Below are 15,609 nucleotides of genomic sequence, written 5' to 3'. Positions count from 1 at the left end.
ATCAACACTGAGTTAGCTTGGTATTTCAGAGCAAATACATTACAGTGTTCTCTCCAGAGCCTTTTAGCGGGCGTACCGCCCAGCTAATTTAGATGACCGCCCAGCGAATCCTTCTACTGCCGCCGATGCTCCTTCCCGGGCTGACTCTCCACCGAAAATTTTGTTTGACGCCTGCCTTTTTTTTTTGGCAGCATGCTTTTACTTGCTTCGGGCCTTCCTCGTTGTCTGGTCCTGCCTACTTTGTTTCCGCGAAGGCAGGACCTGGCAGCGAGGAAGGCCCGAAGCAAGTAAAAGCAGCAAGTTGTAAGCTTCCCTCCGGGCTCTGTCGTGTGCATGCCGGCTTCCCTTCTCTTCTCTCCCCCCCCCCCCCCATGGGACACAACTTCTGGTTTTGGAGGGAAGAGAAGGGAAGCATGCACACACACACACACGATAGAGCCCCAGAGGGAAGCTTACAACTTGCTGCTTTTACTTGCTTCGGGCCTTCCTCGCTGCCGGGTCCTGCCTTCGCGGAAACAGAAAGTAGGCAGGACCCAGCAACGAGGAAGGCCGAAGCAAGTAAAAGCAGCAAGTTGTAAGCTGCCCTCCGTCGCTAATCTATGAAAGATAGGTCAGCGATGGAGGGAGGTTTACAACTTCCCTAGTGACTCTACCGACGGGTTTGTGAGCTGGGAGGGATGGGAAGAGAAATGCTGCTGCTGCACCGAAGAGGGGAGGGGGAAGAGAAATATTCTGCTGCTGCACCCATTTTGGGGGGAAGGGAAGAGAAATGTTGCTGCTGCTGCACCCAATTTTTTTTGGAGGGAGGGGGACGAGAAAAGCTGGTGCTCCCAAAGGGGGGGAAGGGAAAAGCTGCTGCTGCACCCAATTGGGGAGGGGGAGGGGAAGAGAAGTGCTTCTGCTGCAGCATACAATTCGGGAGGGGAAGAAAAGTGCTGCAACAGCACCCAATTGGGGAGGGAAGGAAGACCAGGGAAGGGAGAGGAGAGACAAGAGATACCAAGACTATGGGAGGGAGGGAAAGGAAAGGAGCTACCAGACCATGGAGGAGGGGAAGAGATGTCAGCACATATGGGGGGAGGGGGAGGAGGGAGATGTCAGGGCATGGGGGGAAAGAAGGGAAGGAGATAGAGATGCCAGACTATGGGGTGGAGTGGGAAGGAAGGAAGGAAAAGAGAAGAGAGAGATGCCAGAGCATAGGGGAGGGGGTGAAGCTGAAATAAATCATGTACAAAGGAGAGAAAGGGCACAGGATATACAGTTTATTGAAGGGACATAGAAAGAGGGAAGATGCCATATGGAACAGAGAAAGGGCGGACACTGGATGGAAAGGGCAGAGAGGGTGGACAGTAGACGGAAGGGACAGAGAGAGAAAGGGCAGAGGCTGGGTGGAAGGGACAGAGAGGACAGATGTTGCATGGAAGGAAGCGAGGACAAACGCTGAATAGAAAGAAGAGAGTGAAGAGAAGATGAATAAAGCAGAAACGACAAAAGGTAGAAAAATTTTTTTGTTGTTGCTTTACGTAGAATCAAATAGTATTGTAACTGTATTAATTAAAGTTTATAAATAGGAAATAGAAATAAGGCAGTTTTTTGGGACTAAACCCCTTTCCTCAGGTCAGGACAGGATACCATAACAGCAGGGGTGCCCAAAAGGTCAATCGCGATCGACCAGTAGATCGCAAAGCAACGTGAGTCGATTGCGTTGCCTTTGCAATCTTTTTCTTCCTGTCTCCCCGAGCTAGGCCAGGTGCATACAAGTGCTAGACTCACAAGACTTCATCTCCGACTTCAATTCTGACGTCGGAGAGGTAGTTCTGGGCCAGCTAATCGCTGCCCGGCTGGCCTGGAACTTTCTCTCCGATGTCAGAGGTGAAGTCTTGTGAGTCCGGTGTTTATACATGCCTGGCCTAGCTCAGGGAAGCAGCAGGGAGAAATTGGCGTGGTGGCTTAGGGGGTAGGGAAATAATCGGGGAAGTGGAGAAATCGGTGCAATGGCTTGGGGGGCAGGGGGGGAGAGAGAGAAAGAAAGACAGGCAGGGGGAGAGAGAGAAAAGAAAAGCAGAAATAAAGAGGGGGCAGGGGGAGAGAGAACAGGCAGTCAGGGGGAGAGAGAAAGAAAGACAGAAAGAAAAGGGAAGTGGCAGAAAGAAAGAAATATTGGATATACAGTCAAAAGAAGGAAGTGCAACCAGAGACTCATGAAATCACCAGACAAAAAGGTAGGAAAAATGATTTTATTTTCAATTTAGTGATCAAAATGTGTCCATTTTGAGAATTTATATCTGCTGTCTATATTTTGCACTGTGGCCCCCTTTTACTAAACCGCAATAGCAGTTTTTAGCGCAGGGAGCCTATGAGCATCGAGAGCAGCACAGGGCATTCAGCGCATCTCCCTGCGCTAAAAACCACTATTGTGGTTTAGTAAAAAGGGAGGGGGTATATTTGTCTATTTTTGTATAGTTGTTCCTGAGGTGACATTGCATAAAGTCATCTGCCTTGACCTCTTTGAAAACCCGCGGAATATAAATGATAATTACCATTTTCTCTGTGTACAGTGTGCTTTGTGTTTTTTAAAATTTTATTGTTGGTAAATAATTTTGACTTGGTCATTTTAAAAGTAGCTCTCAAGCCCAAAAAGTGTGGGCACTCCTTCTGTAGAGCCATTCTTGTATGACTGGATGAGTTATATTTATTTATTTATTTATTTTTTTAGTTGTTTAAATTCATGCAGAAATAAATGGCTAGATTGAACCTAATGACTTCATTAACGCCTTTCCTTTTTTTAAACCTCTATACCATTTGAAAGAGGGCAAATATCTAATTATTCCCTTTTAATTTAGTAAAAATATTCTGGCACAAGTGTCAAACCTTAAAACAGGAAGTCATATTGAGCATTGGAAAATAATAATAATTAACTAATAAAAATAGTACACATTTAGGGCTCCTTTTGAAAATGGTTTTAGCGTGTGCTTAGCGCGTGCAGAATTACCACGTGCGCTAGACGCTAATACCAGCATTGAGCTGGCGTTAGTTTTCCCGTGTAGTGCGGGAGTTTGCGCCTGCTAAAAATGTTGGCGCACATTAGTAAAAGAGGGGGTTAATTTTTCTCACCACCAAATTTCCACATCCCACCCTACCCGGCTACTTTTTCATGCCACCCGGCTGGAAAAAATTTCTGGGGAGAACACTGTATTAACTAGTTGTTTTTTTTAATCGAAGACAATGAGGTGCATTTTCAAAGTGCGTAGACTTACAAAGTTCATAGTAACCATGGGCCCCTTTTTCTCCAAATAAATATAGTTTGTGTGTGCCATGTCTATATGATCTCATTCTCTCAAATTTACAGCTGTTGCTTGCTGTAGTACTTGCATCATACAGAGAGCTTTTTTTGTGGCGTTCATAAGATGTAACATGTATAGGCAGCTTATCAAGATGTACTTGAAAACAATGGAAAATTGTTTCATTTATTTTTCTTCTACATTTTCTTGGTCTCTGGCTGCATTTTTTCCAAGAGACGCAGCTAATCCTTTGGATACGAGTTCAAGAGGGGTTTCCCAGGATGAGAGTTCCTCTCCTAAAATGGGGGAGGGTTCTCAGCCTGCTATTTAAAATAAATTGTACACAAAGATTGTGCTACAAATAAGTAGCTATCTGAGTTTATTTATAAAAGATAAGCAAAAATATAATGGCATTCTTTTGTATCCAGGGAGAGAAGAGCACTCTTAGCACTTCCTGATTTTCTCTCCAAAGGAGGCAGGAGAGCTCGAGAGTTTAAACATTTTGTACTTTCTGCCATTATTTTGATCATTAGAATACAATGGCATAGCTGACCCCATGACCTGTTCTTTCCAGGAATAGATTGCTAGAATATTACATAAACCAATTTCTTTTCATGCACTCCTTCTGTGCCTGGCACATTTACAAAAAAATACATTTTTATGTTGGCATAATTTTTTAATGTATTTAATTATTTTTATTCTATAATTTAAAAAGTGTTGCATGGCTTCATTATCAAATAATACTCAATATAAGACGATCCGAATATAAGACAAGGTACCCTTCCCCCCCCCCCCAAAAAAAAAGGAGGAAATAATGTTGACTCTAATATAAGCCGGGGGGGGGGGGGGGTAATATTTGGGTGCCCTGCCAGGCTCTGCACCCAGCCCCCTCACTCCCTGCCATGCTGTACACCCTGTCCCCCCTCTCTCCCAATGTCCTGCAGGCTTCCACCGAGCCTGCCATATGACCTGGTGGTCTATAGTAGTGGGCTGAGGCAGGAGGGATCCCTCCCATCTCCTGTCCCAGCTGACTCTGACAATTTTTTTTTTTTACCTCTGTTCGCCCCCCCCCCCCCTGTGTACATTTTTTAATCCCTGGTGGTCCAGTGGTGTACTGTGCAGGAGCGAGCTTTCTGTGTGCCTGCCCTGCGCTGAGCCCCTCCCTGAATGGCTGCCTCGAGTTCTTGTGACCCAGCGGTTTACCTGCCTGGCCCTGAGCTGCTCCCTGAATGGCTGCTGCGAGTAGCTCAGCGCGAGTAGCTCCTTCTCCTGCACTATTTGGTCCGGTACCAGCCATCATTGAAGCCTGAAAGCCTTCTTCACTGAATTCAATCACCTATTCTCTCTCATCCATCCTAGGCTATCATCTACTACACCTCTTACTCTGGACTAAAAACTACTTCAGTCAGAGTTCATCTCTGCAGTGTTAGTGCTTTTCGTACTGTACGTGACAAAAAGCCATTGTCTGTACATCCTTTAATTTCCAGGTTCATGAAAGGCCTTATGTTCAGGCTGGCCCATATACTCAGGCTGGGCTTATGCTTGAAGACCAGTCAGTAGCTCATCTGTGTTCCACTCCTATTGTGGATATCTACAAAGCAGTCACTTGGTCCTTAGTTCATACCTTCATATCCCACTGTTGTTTGGAGAATCATTCCAGATGAAATAGTTGGTTTGCAGTTCTACAAAATTTATTCTCCACTTGGCTGCAAAGTTCCCTCCAACCCTATTGATTTCGCCAAGCTCATGGTAGCTCTCAGTAACCCTTTTCTCAGAGGCATGATCCTGGCTGCTAGGGAGTCCCATATGTGAGAATATACTGCTAGCTTGTCCTCGGATAAAGCATAGTTATGCCTGTAGCAGGTGTTATTTGAGGACATTAGGCAGATTATCTCACAACCCTCCCTCCTCCCCTAGTTGGTATAAGAACATAAGAACATAAGCAGTGCCTCCGCCGGGTCAGACCATAGGTCCATCCTGCCCGGCAGTCCGCTCCCGCGGCGGCCCAAACAGGTCATGACCTGTCTGAATCACCAGAAGGGGCTCCCTTACCACCTTGGTTTCTCATTGAAGTCCTATCTTCCCATCGTAGTCCTAACCCTCCGGTCTTGCACATGCACGACCTGTTGGGTTTCTATACTTATTACCTGGTTAGCTTTCTATACCTGTGTTACATCCCAGTACCTCTCTCAGTATCCCACGATCCCTTTATCCCTCAGGAATCCGTCCAATCCCTGTTTGAATCCCTGTACCGTACTCTGCCTGATCACTTCCTCCGGTAGGGCATTCCAAGTGTCCACGACCCTTTGGGTGAAAAAAAACTTCCTTGCATTTGTTTTGAACCTATCTCCCTTCAGTTTCTCCGAATCTTAGCTTTGTTACTGAACTGACAGTCCCACGAGCCGATGTCGGATGGGTAGGCACCTTTTCGTCTGCGGTATAGGCAGTCTTAAACGTTTAAAGTGACAGTATACTTTTTGTCTTTCCGTGCTGGGTTCTCTGGATGATGTTGCCCATGTCGGATGGGAAGGCACCTGTGCATGTGCGGTATAGGCAGTTTTACACTTTTAAAGTGACAGTATACTTTTGGTCTGTCCGTGCTGGGTTCTGTGGATGACGTCGCCCATGTGTGAGACTATCTGCCTATTGTCCTCGGATAACACCTGATACAGGTGAGTAACTATGCTTTGCTCCCCATCCCCAAAAAATATGGGACATAACATATGTGAGTGCCAGTTGGTGCTGGCACTTCTGATATTGAGCAGGCTCCTTCATAGTGTCCAGGGTGGGGCAATTTGTATTGTGCTTGGCATCCCCAATCATTCTGAAATGTTGACACCTCTGTGTATCTTTAAATGCTCTAAAAATTTCATGTGCAGGGAGATAAATTGGTTGATAACACTCACTATACTAAAAACTTATCTGTTACAGTAGCCCTGCCTTAAAGTGCTTTTGGCTTCACCTTATTGCATGAGATATAGGGCTTGTGCCCCATAATTAAATTGTACTGAGCACTGTCTAGGTGAACTGCTAAAACAAATGCTGGGACTGTCAACCTGAATCCTTGTGTTGTCTGTGTACTTCATAATACATTTTGAAACCTAATGGGTTAATATCTCAAATGTACACAGCATTTAAATGTATAGATTTCAAAATGGACATGCCTGGAAGAGCACAGTAAGTGCCTAAGTAGCACTTCAGTGAAGTGGAATAAATGGTGACATTTTGGATGACAGGCTCATCAGAGTGAATGGGAAAACACAGGTGTGTCTCTCTTCAAGCAACAGGAACTGAGGACATTGCACAGCACCATTAAAATGAAAAGCAGCTTCCTTTCTTTTTTTTTTTTATTTTCTTTTTTTAATGATGTCTTACAGTGCCTTCATGAAGTATGATGAAAGTTAAAGTTTGTGTAGCTTATTTTAATGGGAAGTTTCAACTTAGAAAAGCCTACTTTACAGTTTTTCAGCGGAAGGGTATGACAAAAATAATATTTAAGTGGAACATATTTGTGCAGGCATCAGTACTCTTAATCAAATTCTTTCCTTCCTTAACTGGATTGTGGTAGAGCATTACTGCTTTGACTGCCTTTCTAAAGGTTTGGGTAGCCTTATCCTGCTTTCCTACATTAGTAATGAGAATCAGTGTTTTTTTTTCCCTCTTGCCATTAGCATGTTGTACTTGATAGCTCCCATGAACAAATTCTACCCTAAGGGTATTTCCAGTGCAATAGGTGAGGCATTCTAAACAGATGGCAGATATGGCAGTGTGCCATCTGCAGAAGGAATCCACTCCGGACTTTTCCTTTTGCCTCTACCGTACTTCACTGGGCTCCTTAGCTCTACCTACAGTTCTTCTCATCTGCACGCATGCATGAAGGAGTGTTTGTACTGCTCTCCACATGTTGTTATTATATACAGTATTTTGTCCCTTTCTCAGGGTTTCTGGTGCTCTGAGCATTTTTCAGTTCTGCCTACTTTGAGAACACACAGACCGGTCTGTATCTGACAGGCCAATTCCAGTGGTTACCTGTTAGCCAGGCTGTATAGTTTTCTTTGGAGCTCAGGACTGCCCCTGAAGTGGTCTCACCTACTGTTAAGCAGGGGTAGAGTGCAGGCTGTTAGGTGCCCTTAGGAGATTTGGTGGTGTCTTCTCGCCTCTGCCCATCCTGGTGCGCGTCTGCAGGGGCAGAGGTAGTCAGGCAGTGATTCTCTAATCCAGCTACTGTTAGAGAGCCGAGGAAGGCTGAAGCACAGATCCACAAACCACAGTGAGTATAGGCTGTTACAGCCTGTGAGATGTATTGGAAAAGGTCTGAAAAGTGGAGTTTTCAAGGTTTTTGCATGTCCCCCTGTGTTCCCCCACCTGAAAAATCCTAAAATCACCATTTATTTATTTTTTGGTTTGCCGTTCCTGGCCATTTTTGGCTCTAAAATCGCTGCCGTGGTTTCCATCTTGGATTTCCCAATTTGAAATAAAAAGTTTCTGTCTGCCTCAAAACGCCTCGTTTTTATTCAGAACTGGTGGGATGGACTCAGGGCAGGATACTGTGGATTCGTGCTCTGTTTGTGGCAGATGGCTATTGGAGTAGCATCTGTGTTCATGAGCCATGCGGTGCTTGGGGTGGGGGGCTGTAGCAGCTTCTTCAACCCTCCTGCTCCTTCAGGGGGTTCTGGTCCCAAGTCTATCCAAGGACCGTCCAAAAAGTCCAAATTTGAGCCAAGGGCAGCGCAAGTGCAACCTCAGTGAAGCGCAGCTGTGATTTGGCACCAAAATCCTGCAAAAGCTCAAAATAAGGACCATAGGGATCGATTTTCCTCTGAATTTATTAATATGATGTTTCAGGCTTATTTGATTAACAAGGGTTCCATTAATCCATTTAGTATTGTGGCCCTGTTGGTGCTGGGGTCTCTCTTCCCAAGAGTGCAAGTCCCCAGCAGTAGTGCCATTTGCAGTAGGGGGCAGTCCACCTGTGAATGATTCGTAAGATTAGGATTCTGTTTTTATGCCTTTGCTTTCTCTGGCAGTGGGTGGTGATGCTGCAACCACAGAGCTGCAAGACCCAGATCTGGGGGACACTGGATCTTGGGGAGGACCCCACTGTGTGGAGACTGTTCAGACCAACAGTGATGCTCTCTGAATCCGTCCAAGAGTTAAAATTAGAGATTCCTCAGACCTCGGCAGTGCAGTGCTCCCTTATGAGTATTACATAGCCACAGTCTTTCTGTTTTCCAGACCATCCAGACATCATCAAGAGGCTTACGGATCACTGGGAGGTGCGAGAGGTCTGCAAATGGCCAAGGCTATGCCTAAACCTTTTGTTTTCTCAAAGGTGAATGCTCTGGTGGCACTGGTTACTAAGCATACCTCTCTCCCCAGTGAAGGTGGTGTGGTGTTGAAGGATGCCCAAGACCGCAGAATAGATTTGTGCTCAGATGTCTTTTCGACTGCACAGCCTCTGGTTTGAAAGTGGCTGCAGTGGCATCCTTGTCACCAGAGCCTGTCACTCCAAGGTGTATCACAATCCTGACACTATCATAGATAGGGATCTTCCATTTTTGATCACTGGAGTGACCTATGTGGCAGATGCCCTGTGTGAACTATTCTCTATTCTCCCATTCCAACATGGTTTTTAATCTAATTTCAGCATAGAAACATTATTATTGTCACTGATCTCTAAGATTCATAGTCTATTGTCTCAAAATAGATATGCTCTCTTGCTGCAGTTTGATCTTTCATCAGCTCTTGATGCAGTTCATCATGATATACTGTTTTGTTTACTTTCTGAGATAGGCCTGGATCAGAAAATGCGGACGATATTTTATTCTATTAGATGTAGATCAAAAGATTATGGAGCATACTTGGAAGATCAAGGGCATGCACTTGGAGGCCTTTTCATTATTGACGATAAAGGAGTTCTTTGGTAAATTACAATGAACGACCTTCCTGTAGACGAAACTCTCCGTCTAGTCCAGGCATTCCAGTACACTGACAAACATAGAGAAGTTTGCCCTGTAGGTTGGAAACTTGGCAGTGAAACAATAATACCAGATCCAGCTGGCAAACTGAAATATTTTGGCAAACAAAACTGAAAATACACAGATCTTGTACGTCATCACTTGTTCAAATGGATTAATTACCAATACATCATTCATCAGTTTTGACATAGAAAAAAAAGAAGTAGATCTAAAACTGAGCAACTTTGATCTAAATATAAATTTTTGGATTCCAGATTTCAAATGTGGGCTACCTCTGTTCAAATGAAGCTTAATGCAGCCAAGACAAAATTATTATGATTAGGCGCAGAAAAAATTGAAGAGTTACAGAGAGAGGTAAATTTGAAATCCTGTAGAATCTTTAAAAATTGAATTTTCATGTAGAGTTCTGGGAATAATTTTGGCTTCAAAGTCATTTCGATGTCAGGTTAATCACCTTTTGAAGAAATGTTTTTCAGCTTACGAATATTAAGGAAAGTTGGACATCTGTTTCACCAGCAAGCTATTATTCTAGCACAATTAGATTACTGTAATTCAATCTATATAGGCTTGAGTAAGGGGAATCTAAAAGGGTTACAACTAATCCAAAATATTGCAGCAAAGCTAATATTTGGTAAGAGAAAATTTGATTGTCTATCTTAGAGTACAGTTTAATAGAAACAGAACATGCTTCTATGGTTTTTAAAATCATACATGGGCTATTTACATCTTTGATTCCTCTATCATTGAATAATCAGAGATCTTCTGATTTAAGAAACTTTCAGAAATTTTAAACTGTCCTTTCCTTCTTTAAAAGGAGGGGGAAAGGATGGTGAGCAAGAAACAGTGTTATTCACATTGTCAAATGTGACTCGGACAAGAGGACATGGACTGAAGCTGAGAGGGAACACAGCCAGGACAAATGTCAGAAAGTTCTGCTTCGCACAGTGAGTGGTGAACGCCTGGAACTCTCTCCCAGAAGAGGTGGTGGAGGAAACCACCATTTTAGGATTTAAGGAAAAATTGGACGCACATCTTCTTGCAGGACACATTGAGGGATACGAGTGATCAAGGTATTCTCCAGGGTACGCCTGGCTGAGCCTCCTCGTGTGCGGATCACCGGACTGGATGAACCCCAGGTCTGATCCAGTGCAGGCTTTTCTTATGTTCTTAATATTACGCTCCTTCCAGATTTTCCATAAATCTATGAAAACACTGTTATTTCAACTGTTCTTGGAAAATTAGTTATCTTTTCTCTAAGATGTCGGATGAGGGTCTTCATTAATAAGTTATTTTCTCTCTAAGTACTTTCACTTCGATTATTGATTTTTATGTGAACCGAGTTGAGCTTCTTTTGGCGAGATGACACAGTATTATAAATCCAAGATTCAGATTAGTTTAGCGCCTCGGACCTTCACCAAGGTGATGGTGGATGTAGCATCACACCTACGCAGCCGTGGATCTCTGTTTGAACGAGCCTCTCCCACCCTGCTCATTGGCCTTGGACTGTCTTATAGTTCAGCTCTGAAATCCTTTTGCCCAAATCCCAGTTTTTAAAAAAACAAAACAAACTAATCAATTCGAATTGATTTGAATCGGAAATTGGGCAGTACTACCAACCACAGCCAACAAGAATGTGGCTTGGTTCTTCAGCTGAAGAAGCAAATTAGGAAACAAAAGGACTGGACACCATGGCCCAGCCATGACCTCCTCTATGACTTTCATTTGTGTCCCATGATAGGATGATTCCTGTGAAGGATCATGGCACACCAGGGTCGGGTGATTCTCGTGGTGCCTGATTGGTTGAGATGCCCATGGTATGCAGATCTGGTTCATCTGCAGCTAGATCAGGGTTCAAACTTCACTGTCATGGCTCCTCATGCAGAGCCCAATAGTCCTGCAGGATCCAGAATGCTTTGGTCTTATGACATGGCTCTAGAGCATACAGCTCTAGTGCGCAGTGGCTACTTGGATGATGTAGTTGTTACCATCTTACACTACAAGAAGTCGACCGTTGCAGTGCACACGAAAGCCTGGAGTATTTCCGCTCCTAGTGCACATGGAAGAGCGAAGAATAAGATCCGAGCTCAGCGTCGGTCCCCATATTTGATATATGCCATGTTGTAGCTGCTTGTGAGGGATGTTCTGCTGAATTATTTTGTTGCATTAAGCACATTAATTAAAACATGGCCACTGTTCTCAGTGGTGCCTATTTACTATGTCTTAACCTGCATTAACACTGTGAGTCAGAGAAAACACCTGAAATATAACTTGCATTAAGCTTGGATTTTCAAAAGCATATAATTAAATTTAAAGTACAAATCCAAGGTATGTTATGACTTGAATAAATCAGTCTAGGATGTTTGTTTCTGCAAAAGAATATATCTTAATGGTGTACTGTATAGAATTAGTTTTAATGAATTCTTGGTTTGAACACAACTTTGCTGTGCTTTCAAACATTAAATTCCCCTACATGTCCAGCAGAGGGAGCCCTTGTTCTTTTTAGTGACCTACTGTATAGCCAAAAGAAGTTTGCTTTGCTAATTTCTTCCCTTTCTATATGCTTTAATATAGCAGAACATTTTAAAGTGGTTTAAGCTGTACAAACAATACATTTTTGAAAGATGACAGATGTTAAGTGACACTATTTTATTTACAACTATTCAAGCATTAATTTCTGTGTATGTAGAAGAAAATAGGAAATGGTATGATGCAGTTCAAAACTTTTAATGTCTGATGCCTGGCCTATCAGAGCTCATGCTTTGTTTTTCTCGCAGGCTTTTTAAAAAAATATGAATCCTGTTACAATTCATATTAGTTTATAGGAGCTAAATTCTGGATTGCTAGAACCAATATTTTGGTAATACAGTGGTCCCTCGGAATCCGAATGCCCCAGAACTTGAACAACTTGGAAATCAGAACTATTTTTTAAATTAAATTTTGCCCCGGAATCCGAACGCTGCTTTGGAATCCGAATGTACGGGAACTGCAAGCATTGCTCAGCCCAAAGCTTCCCCTCTGACATAACTTCCTGTTTCCGCCTAGGACGGTGGTTCACATCAGAGGGGAAGCTTTGGGCTGAGACTGCTTGCAGTTGCCGTTGCCGATCTTGCTGCTTATGCTGGCGGGGGCCCGATCTTGCTGTCTCTGCCGGTTGGTGGGCCTGATCTTGCTGTCTCTGCCGGTTAGGGGGGCCCGATCTTGTTGTCTATTTGAAAATCTGAGTGTGGGACCAAGGAACGGATTAATCCAGTTTCTATTATTTTCAATGAGAAAAATTGTCTTGGAAGTCGAATGTTTTGGAACTCGAATGGGGTTCTGGAACGGATTAAGTTCGGATTCCGAGGTACCACTGTACAATAAACTTTTCTTTATAACTAAATTTAGAAAGTGCAGACAGAGCTGCTAATTGGCTTCTGTTCACCCTTTTTTCTCCTGCAGATCTCAGTCAGTGTTCTCAGCAGTATGTATTTTATAATTATGTGAGAGACTCCTCTGACTTAAGCACCTTGAACACAAAACTGCCTTTCATAACAAAGTAGCACTAGCTCCCTGAATGTAAGCTTGTATTCCAGAGACAAATATTGATTCATATTTATTCAAGACATTTCTACTTGAATCCTTTTAAAAGACTTTGACTGAAATAAGTTGGTTCATAAATGGTAGTAATGCAGAGAATTGTAGCCTCTCATGTCAAGGTCACTGTTTTTTGTATGGCACAAGGAAGAATTCAAGCTCAGTGGCAAGGTGAAAGAATAAGTATAAAAAGTTTTGCAGTATCTTTTCTGGTCATTTGCTTCCTCTCAATGGTATTCCTAGAGCTCTCCCAGTATATTGGAATTTTGTGTATTTTACCATTATTTTCAGTCACATTCTGTTTTTATTTTTTAACTTTTCTTTAGCCTTTTCATGTCACATACATGATGTTATAACTGCTAATTAAATGAAATTAAATGTTTTTAAATGTTTGACTTGCTAGGGGCCCTTTTACTAAGTTGCATTAGGTGTTAATGCGTACCTAATGCAGCTGAAAATGAAGTACCATGGGATGATCTCAGGTGTCCTGTATTAACTTCAAAATGTGCAAGCGATTAATTGTGCACTAATTTTTTTTTTAAGAGGTGTGTTGGGGGTGGAGAGTGAGCATTCCTGAGCTAACCAGTTAGCACATCTACATTAACTGTGTGAGTCCTTACCGCCTACAAATGGGTGGCAGTAAGTACTTGCACTATAAATTTTTTTTAAAAAGGCCATACACTAATATTAGGTAACATTAGTGCATGGCCATTAATATACAAAACAGAAAATTGGCCACTTTACGGCAGCAATAAAAATGGCCTCAGCACATGGGAAAGACCGCATAAGGAGCAAGCTAAGGCCACTTTTTGCCATACCTTTGTAAAAGAATCCCTTAGGAAAGCTATGGGTAAATGATGATGTTTTTCAGCCAGCTATTGGAGGTGTAGATTGAAATGTTCTGCCAGCCTGCAAGATTGTATAGCCGGCTTAGCTTACTTTGAGGCACTTAAACAAAATCTTATGCTAAAATGGTTGTTTTGAAAACACTGTTTTTGGGACCTAATCTTTTCAAAAGCATTTGTTAGACAAGAAAAATTCTGTCCAGGAAATAAATATTTCTACTTAAAAAAAAAAAAAGTTCTGAGAAATAACTATTCTGAAGTTGGAAAACTGAATAAGCTTTGATAATAAATGTAATAAGATGATTTAGAACAGGGCTATTTAAGTCTGGTCCTGGAAATCTACTGGCAGGCCAGGTTTTCAGGATATGCACAATTAATATGCATGAGAGGGATTTGCATACCAAGAAGGCAGTGCAGGCAAATCTCTCTCATGCATATTCATTGTGATCCTGAAAACCTGGCCTGCCAGTAGATCTCAAAGATCGGACTTGGGCAGCCCTGATTTAGAACAAGGCCAGTTCGTGGGAGCCCCATGTTCAAGCCCACATTAGCATCTATTTGTATGGGCTTGGACATATGGGGTTGTAGTGGGCCATGAAAGGATAACCTCACTATCATATCTACTGTTTCAGGGGAAGATTATCAAAATTTTAACTTGGTCTCTAAACTAGTACCAGCCGTTTTTATGTCAATGTATTTTAGCGGCGGATTATCAAAACAGCTTACCGTGGTCTTTTTCAAGCTTCCTAGCAGTCTTTGATTTTGCCATGCAAATGTATTACAATGAGGTCATTAATATTTAAAGAAGCATTTCGGACGATTCTCTATTATAGAAACATAGATGATGATGGCAGAAAAGGCCCAACAAGTCTGCCCACTCTAATGACCTACCCCCTAATTTCTTCCTTGAAGTGATCCATGAAGAGATCCCATATGCTTATCCCATTTTCTCTTAAAAACCAGCACGCTGCTGGCTTCAATTACCTGCAGTGGAAGACCATTGCAATGATCAACCACCCTTTCAGTGAAGAAATACTTCCTGGTGTCACTATGAAATCTCCCACCCCTGAGTTTCAACGGATGTCCTCTTGTTGCCGTAGGTCCTTTAAGAAAAAAGATATCCTCTTCTACCTCAATACGGCCCGTGACATATTTGGACGTCTCAATCATGTCTCCCCTCTCTCTACGTTCCTCGAATGAGTATAACTGCAACTTACCCAGCCGTTCCTCATACGGGAGATCCTTGAGTCCTGAGACCATCCTTGTGGCCATTCGCTGAACCGACTCAAATCTCAGCACATCCTTTTGATAATATGGTCTCCAGAATTGTACACAATATTTCAGATGAGATATTACCATGGATCTGTACAACGGCATTATAACTTCGGGCTTCTGGCTGATGAAACTTTTTCGGATACAACCCATCATTTGTCTAGCCTTGGATGAAGCTTTCTCCACTTGATTGGCAGTCTTCATGTCTTCACTAATGATCACTCCCAAGTCTCGTTCTGCTGCAGTTCTTGCTAAGGTCTCACCATTTAGGGTGTAAATTATGTATGGATTTCTGCTGCCAAGGTGCATGACCTTACACTTTTTGGCATTAAAACATAGTTGCCAAGTTGAGGACCAATGTTCCAGTAAGAGTAGGTCCTGCGTCATACAGTCGGGCACTATGCTTTTGCCTACTATTTTGCAAAGTTTGGCGTCATCGGCGAATAATGTAATTTTACCTCGACCCAAGACCGAGCCCTGCGGCATTCCACTGATCACTTCCGACGTTTCGGAGAATACCATTCACCACCACCCTCTGAAGTCTACTTCTGAGCCAGTCTTTTACCCATCCAGTTATTGCTGGGTGATTCTCTAACCTCACTGTCCTACATTTGCGAGGAAAATTTTCTGGCCGGTCTGAGATGTCGTAGCCTTTCTTGT

General features: G+C 43.0%; 1 protein-coding gene across 1 annotated transcript in view; it reads left to right on the top strand.

Annotated features, from left to right (window-relative positions):
• The window catches only part of PRIM2 (DNA primase subunit 2), a 280,515-nt gene that overhangs the window by 58,363 nt on the left and 206,543 nt on the right, over positions 1-15,609 (top strand). The window contains 1 exon segment of the mRNA XM_033936564.1: positions 4,528-4,537. Within this exon segment, the coding sequence (XP_033792455.1) occupies positions 4,528-4,537 (10 nt within the window).

This window comes from Geotrypetes seraphini, chromosome 3, assembly GCF_902459505.1.
Source record: "Geotrypetes seraphini chromosome 3, aGeoSer1.1, whole genome shotgun sequence".
In the NCBI taxonomy this organism is placed as follows: domain Eukaryota; kingdom Metazoa; phylum Chordata; class Amphibia; order Gymnophiona; family Dermophiidae; genus Geotrypetes; species Geotrypetes seraphini.
The sequence above is the reverse complement of the archived record's forward strand: the minus strand, read 5'-3'. Positions and strand labels throughout refer to the sequence as shown.